General features: G+C 41.1%; 2 protein-coding genes across 3 annotated transcripts; one reads left to right on the top strand and one right to left on the bottom strand.

Annotated features, from left to right (window-relative positions):
* Window positions 1–2693: 2693 nt before the first annotated feature.
* cdca5 (cell division cycle associated 5) lies at window positions 2694–4272 on the bottom strand. Its single transcript, XM_084378621.1, has one exon. It carries the CDS (start codon window positions 4263–4265, stop codon window positions 3477–3479), a length of 789 nt encoding a protein of 262 aa, XP_084234747.1. The 5' UTR covers window positions 4266–4272; the 3' UTR covers window positions 2694–3476.
* psmb2 (proteasome 20S subunit beta 2) lies at window positions 3909–17503 on the top strand. Of its 2 annotated transcripts, none has more exons than XM_084378623.1 (6): window positions 3909–3928; window positions 5177–5299; window positions 5447–5517; window positions 16092–16254; window positions 16678–16727; window positions 17277–17503. In XM_084378623.1, the coding sequence occupies exons 2-6, from the start codon at window positions 5188–5190 to the stop codon at window positions 17376–17378; spliced, it is 498 nt and encodes a 165-aa protein (XP_084234749.1). In that variant the 5' UTR covers window positions 3909–3928; window positions 5177–5187; the 3' UTR covers window positions 17379–17503. The 2 variants fall into 2 exon arrangements, with proteins under 2 accessions (XP_084234749.1, XP_084234748.1); XM_084378622.1 differs by lacking the exon at window positions 3909–3928 and adding an exon at window positions 4415–4620.
* The last annotated feature ends 3276 nt before the right edge of the window (window positions 17504–20779 follow it).

The following is a 20779-nucleotide window of genomic DNA, read 5'->3' as shown; positions in this document are numbered from 1 at the left end:
CTGCACTATGTAGTAAACAAACGCTCTTTGTTTTCATGACTGAATAAACAAACTGACCTTAAAGGACAACACAGTTTCATTCTGTTGTACTTTGTTTATATTTGGCGGACCCTGCCACCTCTCTAGCTTCCACCAAAATAAAGAAAACAAAAAAATAACTATTTCTAGTTTGTGTTATTGCCGCATTTATATCGTAAATATTAAAATTCTGAGTTTAAATGTCTTCTCCAAAACTACGTAGTGCCCCTTTAACACCAGCATGAAACAAGTGTGCCAAATCTTTGCCTCAGCTGTGACTCTTTTTCTGTTATTAAGAGAATAAAATCCCAAATTTATACACCTTACTTTGTGTAATATCACTATCACTATCAATATCTTGTGTTAAAGGAACAGTTCACCCAAAACTACAAAATGTAGTCATTATCTCCTCAACCTCATGCTGATGGAAAGTCAGGTGAAGTTTTGTAGTCCACAAAAGAGCGTTGCAGCGTTCTCCTAAACAACTAAACTACTAAATAAAACAACATTGAATGGCTCCACACAGCTTGCCCAGCATAATCCACGTCAACAGCAGAAGCCCCGACATCCACCAAATATATTAGCTGCTAAGCTTAAAGCATTAGCACGCAACCTATCTGTAGTGGGCGCACGAGCTCGCAACCCAATCACGAGTATAAATGTAAGGTAAGTGTCTGCTGAACCACAGAATTTTCTGATTAAGTTAAGGTTAATGCACAAAAACCACTTGTTTTGGCTTAAAATACCTGTTTCTGTCACCACGATAATAGACGAAGATGGTCCGAACTTCCCACGAAAAATAGCTGATTTTGGTCGCCACAAAAACAGCTGGATATGTTCGCAGGTGTCCTTACAGATATGCACCGGTGTGACTCATATTGCAGTCGGCCATTCTGTAGCCTTGTTGGTTTGTACTAGGCCACCACCATCCCCTCCGCCTCCTGATGTGAAACACTACCTGCTAACATTATATCCTGGTGACCAGGCTGGAGTGCCACCGCGCACTGAGGGTGTGAATAACATCTTTCAAATCAACTTGGATGAGCTGTATGGAGCCATTTTCAGTTTATTTGGGTTGTTTTATCAACATTTTTTAAACAAGTCTTCTACTTCAGTTGTTTAGGAGAACGCTGCGACGTTGTTTTGCTGTGAAGCTCCAGAAACGTTTTGATAGACTACAAAACTTAGGGCAGATAATGATTATTTTTGGGTGAACCTATCCTTTAACACCATCTTCAAGAGGAATTTGGCCTCATTCGACACTTTGATGATGGTGGCTGGGAGTGCCGTCTCACACATTAGTTCAAAGTCTCCCGTAGTTCAACTGAGGGTTGAGATCTGGCGGGCCAAAGCACATGATTAACAACTTTTTCATATTCATCAAATGCTTCATTGACCTCTTGTGCCCTCGATAGAAGCATCTGTATTTATTTTCCCGATCAATTATTCAGGTCGTCTGTATGTCAGCTGCGAAACACATTAAAAGTCTCTGTCATCTGAAGCCGAACAGACAGTTTATTTGAGTCTGCACAGTCAGAGGCAGGCATGAGGGTTGATAACATCCCCCCCCCTCCCTTGTTAGAGCAAATTATGCAACACATCCACTTACACCGTTAAGAGACTCTGGAGGAGAGCGTTTACCTGTCCACCATTCTCATTAAATCCAGACAGATCGCCCACTCATTCAGTCTGCCTCATCATAGTCACCAGAGACCGGTGCTGTGTATAGGAATGTGTTGTTAGCCAACATGTTTGGCTACCTTTATTAAGACCTGTGCAGGATAACATTATCACAAACACGTGTTGTCATTCCCCAGCAGTCACATTTTACAGCTCGGAATGCTTTTTGGCCTGATTATGTAACACTTCAATAAGGGTGCAAATCATATGCTTAAGTAATGCTTAACTATCGAATGACTCATGGTGAATAAGTGCGTTAATGGATGGGGGATGCATCATGATTTCACGTTGCTTACCTTTAATAAATCATCCTCAGTTTAGGAATGTTAATTCTGTCACTTGTTTCATTTTGTGAACCAAAAATGCACAGTCTGAAAATAAACTGTTATGTAAGAGGAACCCAGCTGATTTGGCTGCACATCAGTTATAATAACTGGGAATTATCATAACAAAATTGATGATCTATCAAGTGTGACAGTACATTCATCCATCATTAGTTACGTTTATGATTTGTACCCTTATTTAAGGCATTGTTTTCTATGGTGTGTCGTGGCGTAAGCCTGAACATGACTTGAGAGATTTTCCTTAAATATTACACCAAACACAACTCTTTAAACAAGATCTACCTTCCACTCAGATGGTAATGTTGCTGCAGATTGAGCAGGTAAGTGTCTGTGTTGTGCTTCTTTTTTACAAAGTCTGCGTCAGACTTTAAAGACTGCAAATGTTTAGGGACGCCTGTGCTCAGGAGTCGAGCCAGCGTCTTGTTATCGGAAGGTCACTGGTTCGATTCCCCTGGTCTGCATGTCGAAGTGTCCTAGGGCAAGATACTGAACCCCAAACTGCTCCTGATGTGCTGGTCGGCACCTTGCATGGCAGCCACCGCCACCAGTGTATGAATTACTGTAAGTCACTTTGGTCTGCTAAATGCCCTAAAATGTACACGTAGTGCTTTCATTCAAAGTGACATTACTTAAACAATCACTGACAACACGTGTCGTTCTGTCCGAATTTTTATTAAACAAACTGTGTTGTGACTTTTTTTGTAGAGACCGTCTTACAGTGTTACGCTGAAGTTTTATGTCAATTAAAGTGGACAGAAAACATTATTTAAGGGTGGTTATAAACCTCTGAACTGCTGCCCACATCTGCCGCTTTTGATTGAAATATTACGAACAATGAAAAACAAAATGCCATTTCTGACCAGTAAATTTCACCCAATAGAATATAATAATCCCATTATAGCTCTCAGATCCGACCATTCCTGCAAATAACGGTTTCGAATTTTACAAACCAGTTTATATATGTGAGAACGAGCCATAATTAACTGTGTCGCATCATTGAACAACAAACTTACAAAATACACTTTTGGCAAGTTGGATGTTTAAAATCACAAAAATAAAGGTAAATGATCACAGGAAACAAAATATGTATGAATGTTTCATTAAAAAAACTAAATAAAGAACATGCTTTAGGTTTTACTCAACCAACTACCGGTCATAATCAAAACAAATGTGATAATATGCTGCTATGCCGTCACATAATGACCTGAACAACCACTTTAAGAGCATTTAAATGCACAACAAAACATATAAAACTCAAAAGATCAAAATGTACAATATTTAGAGCTGAAATTATACAAAACCTTGAACGTGTTGAGTTTAAAGCACACATATAAGTGTTGTCCTCTGAGTCAGTGTGTTTCAGCATGTCACTGACAAACACAACATGCTGTATTTGAGTCCCTTCAGTCTTTTAATGTCTGTAAATCACAACATTCACTCCACCACCAACTCAAACACCTCAGCCTCGTCAAACTCAGCGTTCATCTTGGCAGCCATTGCGTCCACCTCTGTGTCATCTATCTGCTGGACCTTCCTCCTCCTCCTCTTCTCCTTCACCACAGCCACTCCAGGGATGTTTGTGTCCGGCTCGGGCAAAGCTGCTGAACCGCCGCCTTCTGCCTCGAGCAGAGTCGTGAATGAGTTCAGACCAGACAAGGATCCAGAGACCTCCAGAGCTGTCTTGGACTGCCCGACCCTCCGGCCCACCTCGGGGGTGTTCAGCTTATCAAAGCCGAACAAGTTGTCTCTGGAGTCGGGGCTATTGAGGGATCCGTCGCTGAGCCTGCTGTAGGACCGGCGCACTTTCTGGGACCACACCGCGTCCTTTGGATCCACTGCCGGCTGCTGAGGAAGAGAAGGCGGCGGAGGTGTCGAGGGGAGGATCGGTGAGAGCATAGTGGCCTTCTTCCGCTTAGCCGAGGAGGAGCCTCCACGGCCCGGGACGGGACCAGGGGTGGAGACCTTCGGCTTCTTCTGGCTGCCTTCTGACCCCGACCGCCTCGGCGTGTTCTCCTTGTTGTGCTCCGACGGTGCTACAGTTTTTCTGGGCGCTATTTTCCTCACAGTGATGGAGCGTTTTACAGCAACAGAGGCCACCGCCATTTTGTTGCCAGTTTTAACGTTAGCTTGAGGAGGAGAACTCAACCGCGCTGACCGCCTTCGCTGCGAGCCGTTAAGGTTACTAGAATCCGCCATTATGTTGTCAGACACCCCTTCGTTCATACCGACCACTTCCCGGAGAAATAACCGATTATTTTGGGATTTACCTCAGAGTCGACACAGAAGTATCACAACACGACAACAGCAGTCCGCTCAAATTGCCCGCCCGAGTCGCGTTGAGTGCACGCAAGAGCTTTTTCCGGTGACGACAACAAGCTGCGACACCCATCTCAAACTTTTGCTGTGTAATCTGCACAGACGAGGAAAGGAGACGACTGCTCTTTCAGATTTTTATAGAAATCTCTCAACTCGTAGCTGTTATACAGAATGGAATACTTAATTGGGATACAGGGACCTGATTTCGTCCTGGTCGCCGCGGATAATATTGCAGCCAGCAGCATCATTCAGATGAAGCACGGTATGACAACGCGTTAGCTTAGCGTTAGCCGCTGAGCCGGTTGACTTAGCTACACCTGCTAACAGTCCTGTTTTGTTGTAGTTCTTGTTGAAATGAATGCCTAGTTATGTTACTGGTATGTTGTGCTTAAAGCTTGTCCTTCGTTATATTGATGTGTAGTGTGTAACTTCTCCTAGTAGTGGTTAACGTCACACAGCATGTGAATGAGCGAGTGAGTGTGCTAGCCAAGCTAAACCTAGCTAACTTAAGTAAGTTAGCTCAGCGGTTAAATCTCTGTCTGTTTTGGCACCGTTTAGACATGTTTCTGTCCATAACTGTCAACATAATGTAAAGAATAACTGAAGTCAACTGCTATACGTAGCGTAAATCAAATCCAATTCACATTTTTGTAAAGCAAACAGAAGCTAGCAAGATTAGCATAAGGTGACCAAGCAGGCTGCTGACACTGAAAGTGAAAGTAATTGCTGACTTAACGTTGCCCACCCTGGTAGTAAATAGCAACTTAACTGATAATAATTAAAGGATAATGAATACATTCTGTTGTTTGTTTTTTCAGACTATGACAAGATGTTCAAACTAAGTGAGAAGATCTTGCTGCTGTGTGTGGGAGAGGCAGGAGACACAGTACAGTTTGCAGAGTACATCCAGAAAAACGTTCAGCTCTACAAAATGAGGAATGGTAAGCCCCTCCAAAGGATGATCGTGTGAACAACTGGTCTTCCTTCTCCTCAGAAGTCTCAAGTTTAACTCCAAAGTGTCTTGACACTGACAGTGATGCCACATTGGCTAAATCTTTGCTATCATCTTTTGCCTCCAATTTCACCAGGTTATGAACTCAGTCCAGCAGCAGCAGCAAACTTCACACGAAAGAACCTCGCAGAATACCTTCGAAGCAGGGTAAATATCCTGATACACGCTTAATACTAACCCTGTACTGTCTATAACGGAGTGTATATGTTAAACTTTTCACCATTAAGTAGACTGTTAAACTGTCTTCTGGTTAAATCAAGAGAAAAACCCTAGAGGGTCTTCACTAACAAGCTTTGTGAGTCCAGTGAGGGCTATTGATGGTTTACACATCATAATTAGTGGTAAATTACACTAGAATAAACAGCTCAAACTATGACTTGACAAATTTAGATCAGTGTCATATGATGATGCACTTAAAGCTGTAGCATCCAGCATGCAGTTAATTGTTCATGTTCCAACAAACTGTTTGATTTAGCGGTCTTGTGAGGTTTACACACTACACTGATATGATCCATTTTGACTTATCAAATAAACAGCGACCTTGAAGAAGACTAAACAACCAAGCCTGCCAAAGCATAAAATGACCACATAACAGAGTGTAAGAAGGTTTGTTTTGAGTTTTATGCATTTGTTTTAGCTTGTATTACTCGACACATCCATTAGAAATATGTCCACTTTTTTATTTGTCTGCTTGAAGTTGTTATTTGAAATCATTTGTCCCTGTTGGCACTGGACTTTACTAAACTCTGTAGCCTTTTGCGCTCAGAACGTTAAAAAGCCATCTGGGTCCCATAAAGCAGCGATAGTAACCATTATTTTGTGAGAATTGTTTTCTCATGCCCTGAGAAAATATGTCTGTGTTAGGGAGTAGTTTGATGAGGGATGTGACTATAATCATAACCAGTAATTGTTGGAGTTGAAAGGTACATTTTCCTGTTTCACTATAACATAAAGGAATGATTTCTTTTTGTGAGTTAACTTTATAACGTTTACTATCGTCTGCTCACGTCGTAGAATTGAGTTTTTGACATCAGTGTTTGAGTAACTGATCTTTTTCAGAATCGCTTAAAGTTTGTCTTCATAGTGGTAATTGTTCACCTCAACACAAAACACACACACACTGGCCTGCCTCGCCTTTTCTGTTCCTCTCTCTACCCATATTGACTTGCTTAGTCAGCAGTATGTTTTTATAATTATGTAGCCTATTGAAACCAACATAGAGGTGTGTAGTGATAGTTAAACATGTAAACAAGAAACAAATTAAGTTAACTTTAATACAGCAACTTTACTAAAGCAAACAGTAAAGCAATTCCTTGCACTGAACTTTTAGATATAATTGTGTGAGGCTGACAGTAAGTCCACACATCATGATTCAAAGAAAACAGGCTGAACATCCGGACTTACTACAAAGGATTTCAACAGCGGTATCGGTGTATATTTTCTCAGTAGCTAATTAATCCCCTGTACCAGTGGTCACCCTCTGAATTAAGCACATTCATCGTGGAGTAATGAGTGAACATACCTATAAATATTTTAATTTCTATTTTAACTTAATTACATCCCTCTGTTAGCATTTGCAATCTCATTTTGCTTCAGGGAATAAATGATAGAATCACAAATTAATTCCCATAAGTTCAAGTAAATCTCACTTCAGATGGCAGTGACAGTCACCATATGTTGCAACTTTACTCATCCGTATCAAAATGTGTTTTAACATCAGCTCAAAATGGATCTTTTTTTTTCCTTCTTTTTTCGGCTTAAACAGGAAATTACAACTGTTAAACACAAGAGGCCTTTCTTATCTGATGGTGTGGCTCTGCTGTGATTTAGTTTTACTCAGAAGTTCAGGTGGGAATTGAGTGTCACTTGCAATTATATTTGTGTGTGTGTTGTTATCAGCTAGAGACATCTGAGCTGAACTAGTAGATGCATTTTGACAGAGGCAGGTACATTTGTCAGCTTGTTGTGAATGACGACAGAGGTTTCTCCCATTGAGACTTCATGACACCACCTGAGCCCACAACACTGTCCCTACCCCCACCCTAGCTGTTGCTCTGGGTATATTATAAGAATACCACGATTTTGACCTTCAATACCAAACTTATGACAAAACAAAACTGTCAGAAAACACGTAAAGGTGCAGATTTTTTTCAGGTTGGGGCCACAACCAGGCAAGTTAACCAGCTAATTTATCTGTATGCATGTTTGTGAGCTGCCCTGTTTATTTATGCTGAACACATCTTGAAAAGTGCAGTGCTTTTTGAAATTATTATGTGTCCTTGAGGCCTTGCAGAGACCCGAGAGCCCCACAGAAGCAAAACACTCTTAAGCCAAGCAGTACAGAGAAAGACACACAAGCAAGAACTAGATTTCGGGGTATTTATTAAGAATTTTGGAGACATACGCCGTGAATAAAGTACTTGTTTACATTTTTTTTTTTTTTTGTAATAATACCACTGTACTTAAATGCTGATTGGTGAAGTTTTTAAGGTCAGTTTGGCAACTTTAGTTTGGGGATCAATGTTTTCAAGTCCAGTAAAGGTTATTTATTCAGCCTCAAACAGGGTTCGTACAAAGTCTTGATAGTTTGAAAAATGCCATAGCCTTGAAAAATACTCGATTTGCAACATAACCTGGGTTCTCATCTGCACAGTCACTAATGTCGACAACAAATATTTTAGCATTTGAAATTAAACTTTCCCGTCATCATATTTGTCTGTTGTTCCCTGACGTCTCACACCAGACACGGAGCAACTCGTAGCTAGATTTCTTGACACACGTGCCGAAATGTAAAGTGTGTTTTTCTGTTACTCCGTGTCTGGTGTAAACCCAGCGTCACGAGGGTGAAATGTGTGTGCGTCCTCTGGCTTTTGATATCGTCCTTGCATGCACATTGAAAGTACATTTTTGGTTTAGTTGCCCTGGAAAGTGCTTGAATTCTACTCTTAATAAGATTTCTGTGATTAGCCTCTAAGAATCTGAACACGTTTTTATTCTTGACACTTATAAATACTCTTTCACAGCGGGCTGCAGTTGGCTATTATTTTCATTATCAATCAAACTCTCAATAAATATACATATATACTATGTAATCGTTTGGTCCGGAAAATGGCCAGCTACCAATGATTCTGTCTCCAGCAAATATCCAAAGATATGTAATTTGATGTCACAGTAGGACTGGAAAAGCAGCAAATCTTCACGTTTGAGAAGCCAGAACAAGAATCATGTTTGACATCTTTCCTTTTACAAATAACTTGAAACCACCGTGTCGTTCACTAATTGTTTCAGTCCAACATGTAACATTCAATTTAACTTGTCGTACTTAGTATCATGTGTTTTGAGAAGGAAGTCAGTTCAAGAGTGCATTGTGTCGCTCGCACTAATTTGTTAAGAGTAGTGCAGCCGCTGCCTGTCACAATAGCAGAAGGGTGAAAATAATTACAAAAAACAATTAGTGTGGCAGTGAAGGGAATGTGGGACACATCGAACGGGGGATAGGGGTAGAGCAGGAGCAGGAGGAGGAGGAGGAGCGGGGGTCCCAGGGGGAAACAAGCAGGCCCAGTAGACAACACTACACCGACCGGAGTGTGAGAACGAGTAGGAGTCAACGTACACACAAATACAATATGCAGTATGCACACAGAGGGACCTATAGGATCAGGATTGTTTTATTCTGTCAAGGTTGCACATGTTGTGGAGGATAACATTTATATTCATGTCTCGCCATAAGCTGTGAGTGTATCGTTATTTTTGTGCCTCACGGTGATGAATTTGGTTTTATGAGTGCAGGATTTACTAATGCTGCGTTCTCAGGAGTGCTCAGAAACTGAAGCAGTAGCAGTTTCTCCTCTGCAGCCCACACCTTCCTCAAGCTATGCTCTTCTCACATTCATCAACCTCCAGAGTACATGGACATTTGCAAATTATGTTGTATAAACAGGTTTTTTTTTTTTTAAATGGTGTTTTTCCCGCAGAACATCTTGAGTATGTAGAATACGTAATGTGTGCTGTCCATTTGAATGTGAAACTGAGAGAGTTGAATGGTTTATCAACTAGAAATAACACTTTTTAACAGATGTGCTGGATGGGGATGAATTGGACCTGTTGTCTTTGAAGAAACTTAATCCATTAAGTACCCTGTCACAACTTTAGGACTGCAGTTAGTGGTTTATTCCTATCGTCCTTAATTAATGGTTTGTAGGGCAGGACCCAAATATTCGACTATTTGAGTATTACATAGTATTACAGCACTATGTCGTCCATCTCTGCCGAGAACGTTGCGCCCGAAGCTTCGAATATTCGCTGTTGATTATTGCTGAGGCTTCAGAGCTCGAATTATGGTGTTCGTTCAGGACAGCCCTCATAGTTTGGTCTGGAAAGCGCAAAGAAAAATGATGCTCATCAAAATTTCACGGAGCCTAAAATAACATCTTTAAAATGCTTATTTTTTCCGACTAAAGACCCAAAAACTCCAGTGATATTCAACTGTGATTTAAAAAAACTGGGAAAAGCTGCAAATCCTCACATTTGAGAGTTTCACTGGGGAATTTTTGCAGTTTGTCTTAAAAATGGATTGAAATGATTAATTAAATTGCCCCAGATTAATTTTCGACCAATTGATTTCACTCATCGTTTCAGCCCTACACCAGATGAATAGTTACCCTGATTCTGCCATCGAGCGTTTATTAGAACAGAAATGTATTTTACTGAACTTTCTTCATGTTTTATAGACTCCTGCTGTCATTTCAAGACAGATTAAATCTTTAGTGATCTGAAAATAAAAAATTCACGACCTTTTAATACCTCCGCCAAGGAGGTTATGTTTTTGCCCACGTCCGTTGGTTGGTTTGTCATCAGGATTACAAAATAACTCCTGAACAGATTGCTACAAAACTTGGATGGACGGTGGGTCTCAGCCAAGAATAGACCCCATTAGCTTTTGGTGCGTATCCAGATAAAAGGACGGCTCCGGGAATTTTTCCCCACCTTCTTTAACATTGCAAGATGGGGCGTTTTTCAGCAGTTTCGTTAATTTCTCAGGGAATCATGCATGGATCTTGTCGAAAAAAATCAGGCATATTATGGTGGCTGGTATCGAATGTTTTATTTGATATTGGATAAGGCTCGATTGATTTAAAGGGGACTGTTGGGCCTTGGTTGAGGTATGCGCTCTACTAGGTACCATTCTAGTTTAAACATGGAAGGGCCATTAAGCCAGCTCTCTCTAGCTTTTTTAAGGCTGTCCTGAAAAAAACATGTAGACAACACATAAATATAATATATTAAATAAACACATACAATAAAACAAACTAAAAAGTCAAAGAAAACAAAAACAGATAATCAAATTTAGCTTTTTCCACTTGTATACCCATATTTAAAAGCCAGTTCTTTGTCTTACCACAACTTTTAACTACAAAACAACATTAAACATGTATACAATAGGTAAACTTTGACACCACAAGCTGCTTACTGAGAGCGAGATTTGTTGACTAAAACTAAATGTTATGTGGAATCGTTGAAAAGCGCCCGTAGTCCAAGACTACACTCAATTCTCATCTGGGGATCTGGCTGCATATGTTGGAATATATTTTAATTAATCTGATTAAATCATTGCAGATTAAAGTTTAGCCCAGGCAGAAAGGAAAGATAATGATCTGCTTTTGTACATCAAATCTCCTTTTTTTCCCCCTTAAATCATTCTGAGCCCCTCAATAAAAAAAAGCATCACGTGATCCCACTGGCATGTCCAAACCCCTAGGTTAAAAAAACCACTGGCTGATAAATTAATCAGTGGTATATTGTTAATTCTGATGGCCATATTCCTGCAGGATAAATTACAGATGAGTCCTTTAGTCTGAAAGATGTCATACCCCAGTGGCTGCAGACCTCCGGGAGGTGTAGTTAGCTAAAGTCAGCAGAGCATGTCGGCGCAAAGGAAGCGAAACCCAGTTCACATACGACTGTGTGTGCTTACCAGCCCGCCGTCCACAAAAACAACTCCGCTAACCTCTGGAGTACTGCATTCACTCAAGCTTTAGAGAGGAGACAAAGAGAAAAGAAAAAAAACTAGCGGTAAGCATAATCACCTGAGGCCCTCGACTCTGCTGCATGCATATCAGTAATGATACACATGAAATTCACCACAAAGCACAACAACAACTGCAAAGTTTCAGGGGCATGGACGCTCAGCATCTGCTCTGCTTTTATTTGTTTTAGTTTCCTGTCTGATGAGCTGTAGTAATCTGTAAATTCAATTGATTTTGAATTGACGGGCGGAGCAACGTGTTAGTCAAAGTTGTGTAGGTGTAGGAGGCCGAGACGTGAGGTTAAAGTGATGCAGCAAAGCTCAGGGGTGAGGGGCAGATGGGTAATAAATATCGCAGTGGATTTTTTTTGGGAGAGCACGTAGAAGCCTTACAGTCATCACTTTTTGTTTATTGGTGTTATTTTGCTGAAAAAGTACAAATCTGTCCGAGTAAAGTTCGAGCTGTGTATTTTCAGATTTCTCTGTAAGGCCGCGGCAGCAACAGTTAGCCTCTGTGCTGTCGTTGATCTACAGCTGGCCCCATATGGGTTTGTAAGATATTTTTTAGCACGGGCACACAATGGGCACAAATAATTACTGGCGCCATATTGCACGCGGCTCCCCTGCTCCTGCACAGATGAACAATTAATACAGCAGATTGAGGAGAAATGCCAATAAAGAGAACATGCCCCGGGGCGGGGTGCAAAAATAGGGGGAGGGAGGAAGGGAGGGAGGAAAGGAAGGGGGGAGTGTTGGAACGTGATCGAGGGGAGTTTGGGGATGAGTTTGTGATGATTTTTAGAGGTCTGACCTTAATTTATGTCACAACCGAAGCTGTTTTTGTTCTTAATCCTACTCTGCTGATGTCTTAAAGGAATTATTCAACATTTTGGGAAATGTACTCCTTCACTTTTTTGGGATAGATTTAGATGAAAAGATTGATACCAAGCCCGACCGATACTCACACAATTTTTTGGGTCAATCGATCCCCCAAATGTGGTTATCAAACACTAGCGACAAAGATATGTAATGAAAACGGGCTTCTGCAGTTTAATAATGAACTTCATTGTCTAAAGTGACAGCAGTGCACTGAAAATGTAAACTCCATTTTGTTGATAAATAAACCGAGCATATTTTTCTGCATTATAATGTATGAAAAATATCAGCAATATCTTACAATATAAATGGCAATATCAATATTTCTGTGATTGACCTGTGATTGGACATCTTTTTGTACACTGAAGCTAACACTTGTTAGCCTAACTTAGCACTTAGCACTTTTTAGAAGTTAAAATATTTTCTGCACAGAACTAACTGCCTTTTTATTGAATACATAACGATGGTGGATGACGGCCGGTTGCGCATGCAGCGCCGCTCCACAGGCGAATCACGCCGTTATGCCCAAAACATGCTTTTCCACGAGGCGGCCGTGTCTGTAGAGACATGTCGCTGTGTAATTTGGGCCTTTGACTGTTTTCGAACCAAAAATCTAAACCTATGGTGCTTAAATGAAGAATTTTCTTTTTTCCCTTTGGTGTAAATTCATGGTAAATTAAATACATTTGTCTTTTGGACGGTTGTTTGGAGAAAAAAAGACAATTGGTTAGTTTTCTGATGTTTTATGGACCAGGCAGTTTATAGATTAATCAAGAAAATAGTTTTAAATGACAAGTTCTGTCTTGTTTGTTTAATCCACAGTAATGTTGTCACCATACTGTAATTTCTGACTTCGATAAAGTACCTTTAAAACCTACTGATTTTTGATACCATGTCTTTTGATACCACATTGAATTATCAACACAACATAAAAGCATAAAAATTCAGATTGTTGTGAAAAGATGTATAACCAAGATATTACATGACAAGAGACAACTTTTTTCTTTTCTTGGCTAGTTGCAGCTGAAACAGAACAGCAGAAAGACTGTAGTAAATATTAAATGTGATGTATAAATATTACATTATGTCCTAAACAATGTCTTGGCAACTATTTATTTTTTTGAGTGAGTGACGCTAACAGTTTCCACCTGTTTCCAGTCTTTGTGCTAAGCTAAGCTAAGCAGCTGCTGGATCCAACTCCAGACAATAATTTAGAGTATTATTGATTTAATTCTTGGCAAAAAGGAAACCAGTGTATTTTCCAAAAATGTCAAACTATTCCTTTATAACCAGGTGGAGCGGGTTTGTGTAGCGGCGCACAGGTGAAGCTTTTGTCTCGTGGCACGACAGTCGCCTTGTTTGGCTGAGAGCGAGAGCGGCAGCGGTGGGGGGGGGGATAAAACATATGTGTATTGTTTGCATGTGAACCTGGGTGTGAGTTCAGGTGGCTGGGTTAACAAGGTGCCTGGTTCCCTCCAAGGTGACATGGGAAGGTTATTTTGATGCCAAGTCCATATTATTGTTACATTGTAACCAGTGAGACAGGTGTCTGGTGGGTGGGGGTGACGCCACTGGGGCGTTCGCAGTCTCACGGAGGAGTTGAAACACACACACACACACTCTCCAAGATATTCATCCTGAGATTCACGCCCGTTGTGCACACTCACAAACACACAGCTTGTCTTTCTCCTGTGTGTGTGTGTGTGTGTGTGTGTGTGTTAGCGCTCACAACCATCGTTAACACACAGACTAAAGCTGACTCCACAGGGAGCGATCATCATTGCCCTTGTGGCAAACGTAACGCTAACACACAAGTCACAGAAATAAGCAGGTCGGCTGTGAGATAAATTGAAACGAGAGGGCAGGTGTGTAGATCACAACTCGCCTGGCGTCATATGAATCATATTTGCCTCGCCGCACGACAGAGAATGAAATATCATATTTTTCTTGTTGCATTTTAATCAAAAAAAACACTGCGCCGCTTCTACCTCGTCAGGAATTTAGGCCATAAGTTGTTTTGAAATACCAAAAATTGTCTGGCTTTAAAGGGATTTTTTAAAAAATGTGGTACAGTGGCTCGCAACAACGATGAGAGAGAAAATTAGTGTTTTGGAGGAAGAGAAGGGAGAAGAGGCTGGGAGCGTAAAAGATGTAATTTAAAAAGAGAGAAGGGGGGGGGAGGAAGGGGCAAGAGAAACGACTTTAGAAGTTTTTAATGAGCCCTGGCGCTACTCCAGGGCACAGGGTGAAGGCGGTGGAGAGGGGAGGAGGGGGGGAGTTAAAGAAGGGATGAAGAGGGAGGGAGGGGAGGGAAGGCGCGATGGAGGGAGCAACAGGGGTGCTGACTCCCAGCAGATGTCACACTGCCAGTGACACTCCTCTGGTTCCCCCCTTCGAACAGGCGCTCACCTCCTCTGTCCTGTGTCGCCCTTTCACCTTTCGTCTCCCTCCATCGCTCCCCCCCCTGCGCTCCCTCACCCGTGTTTGTGCTGCTTTGATTAAACTATTTAGAGGAACAATTAGTTGAGATTCGGTACGTACGCTCATGGCAAAGTTGGCGCTTCTAATTAGAGAAGAATGTAGAAAATCAAGCCACCTGACTGTAAACTACAAACAGCATATTCTTGTTTACAAATCCAGCTCTGTGTGATGCTGGGTGAGTGGAGATATCTTCAGATCCTGCTGCTGGTAAAGGAGCACTCCACCCATTTTACTCATGAAGGTCTCCTCGCCTAAACCAAATGTAGTATATCGTGTGTGTGTGTGTGTGTGTGTGTGTGTGTGTGTGTGTGTGTGTGTGTGTGTGTGTGTGTGTGTGTGTGTGTGTGTGTGTGTGTGTGTGTGTGTGTGTGTGTGTGTGTGTGTGTGTGTGTGTGTGTGTGAGAGAGAGGGAAAGGCAATAAGATCATAGATTTATATCAAAGAACTAGCGCCCATTCAAACCAATTAGACATGTTCGCCGAGCGCAAACACCAGAAAAGTTTTTCTCGCTTCGACATTTACTTCCTGGTGATGTGGCCCATTGAATCACTGGCCCCGCCCGCGAGTTCCTGCTCGACCCATAGACTTCACATTGTGATGACGTCATGGATTTTTAAATCTTTTTTCTCAGCTTTTTAGTAGTTTTACAAGCATAAAAAGGGGAAAAGGCTTCTTGGGCCACAGGGGAATTTTTTTGCTGCAATACCGCGAGTGGCCACCGGGCCAGATTGGAAGCAGGGCTTAGCGTCACCCTCCTATAGACGTAAAATTGCAAAAGTGAGTCTTTCGTACTTAATGTTCAAAATAAAGTGTTTTATGACATCCCTCGTGGAACTAGCTGCAGTATATTGAGTGTGTTCAATATACAGGGAGGTACCCGAAGTAGACAAGTCACCCTTACTGTGGTGGCATCTCGCTACAATAATTTGTGCACTTGGATATAAACAATTTTCTACATTAAAGAGAAAAAATAAATGCAAAATACGTAAGCCTTGACGACATGAACGGTAGGGATAGATTCATAATCGGCCCGGCTGATCATCTAGACTAATATTTCACATTTTTCCATTTATCTGTATGTTTTTATTCAACACTGAATAATCCCGACGTGGGTTTGTTTGTTTGTTTCTCAACCTGTCTCTGCTTTTCTGATTTTTTTTCCCAGAGCTGTTGGTTTTATATCGACTTTTATGAATCTCTTTGTGAACCAGAAACTGATTATAAGCCCAGTTACATCACATTGAGTAACACTGAATTTAATCCCAGAGTAACACCTTGTCAAAACCCTTTTTTTAAAGACTGAATATTAACCCACTCTCTCTCTCTCCTCTATATCCAGACTCCATATCATGTGAACCTGTTGCTGGCGGGCTACGATGACACAGACGGCCCGGGTCTCTACTACATGGACTACCTGTCTTCCCTGGCCAAGGCCCCCTTCGCTGCCCACGGCTACGGAGCCTTCCTCACTCTCTCCATCCTCGACCGGCACTACAGACCAGGTCAGCGCAGAGAAATGCCCCACGCATGTTTTCTTTCCCTCTTTATTGATCCCAAGAGACCGACTGGAAAGACGAGAGAGAGACAAGTAAAGAATATGGTCCGAGGTTATGGAGTTGGTTCGCACTTTGGTCACGTTGTACACTAACTGCCCTCTGAGGGATCTTGTTAAGTACAGTTATTTAACCTAATGGCAAATGATTACAGTAGAAACAAGACACCAATTATGTTAATTCTGCCGTGGTTTAACAGTGAAATAATCCCTGATAAATCTGACAAACTAGATTTTTTTTTGTCTCTTTATTCTTCCCTTTCTCCCCGGCACCACACTGTGACATCTACCTAATTTCTATGTCAATAAAAGATGTTTTCTCTTCCTTTTAAATCTAAAATGTCTTTTTTTTTCTCATGTTCTTTTCTTCTAGATCTGACCAGAGAAGAGGCGGTGGATCTGCTGAAGAAGTGCATTGAGGAAGTGAGTCCAAGATGTTTTATTTGAATAATTAGCATCTTGTTTAATTGTTATGTTGCTCTGCAAAAGTGGCCTCCAACATTTTTCAGTGGCACAGTGAAAAATTCACTCTAATTTGAGTCTTATTACTTTGAATCTACATCAAAAGCGAGACGTGAGCAGAACGTGAGGACTGTTTACTGTAAGCGTGTGTTTGGTCCACACTGACTCAGACCTCCGTCCGGCCTCGGGTGCTGAGAGGACAGCTGCCGGCCAAACCGTCAGAAAAAAATCAACATTGTTTTTTTTATTGATACAACTAGAATCTGATACTGTTAATTATTAGAAACATATGAACAGCAGGATATTTGTGATTTAAACAGCTGTCTGTGGAGATTCCTTGAGAGTCCTTGTTGATAAAAGGGACGTTTAATTGGAATCAAATCTAAAACATTGAATTGATCGAATCATCCCACAGTTTGTTTTATATCTGGCTTCTACTTTCTTAAATTATTTATATCTGTGCCTTTATTTTAACATTTCCTCCTCTGTCTCGTCTCTTCTGTCCTCCAGCTGAACAAGCGCTTCATCCTGAACCTTCCCTCCTTCACTGTTCGTTTGATTGACAAGGAGGGCATCCATGACCTGGAGAAGCTCACCTCTGGCGCAAAGTGACCGCTCACTGCTTAACCACCAACCCTGACGCCCTCGTTTCTCTCTCTCTCTTTTTTTTTTTTTTGTACTGTTGACCTCCTTGCTCTTTCTGTTCCAATAAAAAGTGACACACAGTTGAGATACAAGCTCTTTGTCCCTGTGGTGCTTTCTCATTGCTCTCCAGTCGACTCATCTGCACATAGAAAGAGAACAGCCTTCTGGCTGTGTACTTTTGCACTTGCACTCGGTGAGTGTTCGTGTGGGTAATGTACACTTGCTCATGCTTGTACACGTGTAATAAAAACATGCATGCACATACGGCTTTGAGTAGTTTTCACATATTTTTCCCCGAATTACCAAACTACATTGAAATAGTCAAAGTTTTTGCTATAAAGTTGAAATCATCTCAGTTAAAGTGGTGTGTTCTGTGTCAGTGCTTGTTTATATTCAACATATTTTTACATCACACGCTGATTTAATTCAGTATTCAAGGGAATACGTTCAGAATAAAGTAAAAGTTTGCATGTCGTCAATTAAAACGCAAGAAGACGCGGCCTGAAAAACTTAATGAGTTGTTTCAACACCTCTCAGATGCAGTGTCGGTAAATGAATAAACATCACCTGCACAAAGTTGGCATCGACTGCCAACTGCTCAGGTTACATTTTACAGGTGTTCAGATTGTGATGCACCTCAGCGGGGTTGTCAAACAAACCCAGCTATGCTTCAGGATAATCTGTTTTTCAACAGTGTACTCTGTCTTTTTTACCACCAACCCACACACACACAAAACACCCTGATTTTATTTCAGTTTGAGCCGTAACCCACACTACCCCAAGTCCAGTCTGAAAACATTTAAACATGTACCAAAGTTAATGCTGAGTATCTTCCATCCGCTGGAAGGCCACAGACAAATAAATACGAGGTACTTCTCATACTCTTGTATGTTTTACTCAAGGTCCACTGACCAGAGATTTCACCTGCAGCCCACAGTCCTCATCAGGTGATGGAGGTTCCTCAGTTTTCTCTCTCTGACCACAATGATACAGTTCTGGTTCTGAAGTTTCACATTCATGTGGTGTGTAATAGGTAAGCTTAGTTCAAAGGTCTGGAAAAAATCTAATAAATGGACCATGAGTTTGGTATATTATCACAAAAGTCACCTCATGACACTTTCTATACAGAGCAGGTGTAGATGGTATTCTGGTATTTACAAAAGGATGGCTGCTGATCGTGTGCTTTCTTTTGAATCATTTTATAATTTCTTTCTTTCGCTAAGGACATTTATGTCTTAAATTCAAATTAACATGTTTCCCTTTGTACCAATTCCTACTCAAACAACTACAGTAACTACCAAGAACACCAAAACCAGCCAAAATAATGTACTTACCGTGAGCTAGTCCTGCCTTTAAAGGGTTTATGTGTCAGTAATCAAGTTATAAAACTTTGTTGGTAATGGCTCACCATCAGGATGCAAGTGCACCAAATCAAGCCAGATTTATAGTTACATTGTCGAGGATTACTTTATTGCATTTCCAAATACTTAATAAATGAATTTATAGTTATTCATCTTTAGTTAATGGTCATTTCACTGTTAACGAACATCGACAAACCATTTATTAAGCAATTGTTTATCGAACAGTTGCAATTATTGTTTAAAATACTTTGTAAGTGGTTAATAAATCACAGTATTTATTAACCACTTACAAAGTAGTTCAACTATAAACATTATTTCATAAAGTGATGTTTATAAACATTTACAAAAAATAAATGGTAAAATGGTTAAATGGTAGATAAATGGTTTATAAAGCATTTATTGTTTGTTAACAGTGAAATAACTATTTAATTAACTATATTTTAATGTTTTTTATTAATGAATGTAATTATAAAGTCTTAGCTTTCTGTAAATCAATGGATAACGTTGCTAATTACAAGAAAGTAATCTGATTCCTGCGTACTTTCAGCGCGGATAATATTGAAAATGCAACCTTTTTTTTGTTAAAGACCTTTGTCAGGTATCAGATTCATCAGCTGCAGGCTGCTTGGTGTGTTTTTTTGTTGTAGATGTGTGCAGGAATTCAACACTTTCATTTTTTTCCTTTTTATTTGTTACTGAAGTCGGTTTGGGGCCTGTAGGAGGATGATCTTCGGAAAGAAAAAAAAAAAACTTCAACCCACAATGATTTGCTGAAAAAGAAGCTGCTGAAATAAATGCATTTTGACTGTGTAGAGGCAGCGTTACAGTAAATGAGCACACTTATGTGGAGCTGTAAATGGAAAAACCAGGCCAAGTTGGTAACATCACAACCCAGTGAGTGTGTGTGTTGTGAGACGGAGAGAGAAAGTGTGTGTTCAGTGTGTGTGTGTGTGTGTGTGTGTGTGTGTGTGTGTGGCTCTATCATCGTCTCCTCTCTCCACCACAGACAGGTGATTAATAAACATTAAACAATCCCTCCTCTCTCAAACACACCGGAATCTGACGGGAAGAGCAGCATATGTTTGCCTGGAGGCACAGAGAGAGATGGAGAGCGGCCCCGCTGAGTGTCAGATAGAGGGAGAGAATAGGGGAGAGAGGGGAGGGGGTGAGGAGGAGGAGGAGGAGGAGGAGGGGAGTTAGGTTACAAGAGAGGGAGATGAAGGGATGAGGGGGGGAATTGACACAGGAGGGTAATGAGATGGGAGGAGAGAGAGAGAGGGACAGACGGCAGGTAGAAAATGAGTGATGTTTGAGAGTGTACGAGCAGGCGACACGTGTCTGGTGTCACCATCCCTGGAAAGCAGCGATTGTGTTGAGCAGATAAAGTGAAGGACTGTGCAGAGGCGAGGTTGAGGGGTGGTCGGTGGGAGAGAGGAGGCAGAACAGATGCCTCCGTTCTCCCAGGTACTGTGTTTCAGGGCTGCAGCTGTGACACCGACGACTACCCGGGCCCCTACATGCACAGACGGGGGCCCTTGAGGTGAACACAGAAATATTATTCCAAGCATGATACACGTGGCCCCAAAAGATGCATATTTTTCCTCTTACCTTTGGTGTTATTGTTTGTTTGTGAGTTGCAGGGTTTAAGAGGTGTCAGCCTTCTCTTGAACTAGATGGCACCGAAAACATATATTTAAAAAAAATCACTTAATGTCTCTTTCTAGAGTCACGACCTGATTACTGAAGATAATCCACAGACCTTGTTGCGTGCAGTCTCATGCAGGAACTACTTTCTCTCGACCAGAAGGAAGCAGACAGCTAACTATGCTATGTTTGCATTTAGCTCAAAGCCTATGTTTCACAGATCTGCTAGCATGACTGCAGACTATTGTCTTGCAGCTAAATAAATTACTAATATTGTTGATTAACTTTCTGTGAATCTATTTAATGATAAGTTGTGTCTAGATTTAGCCTAGATCCAGATCATTTTATACCCAGGAAGTCCAA

Source organism: Pagrus pagrus, assembly GCF_965226575.1.
Source record: "Pagrus pagrus genome assembly, chromosome: 17".
Taxonomy (NCBI): Eukaryota; Metazoa; Chordata; class Actinopteri; order Spariformes; family Sparidae; genus Pagrus; species Pagrus pagrus.
The sequence above is the reverse complement of the archived record's forward strand: the minus strand, read 5'-3'. Positions and strand labels throughout refer to the sequence as shown.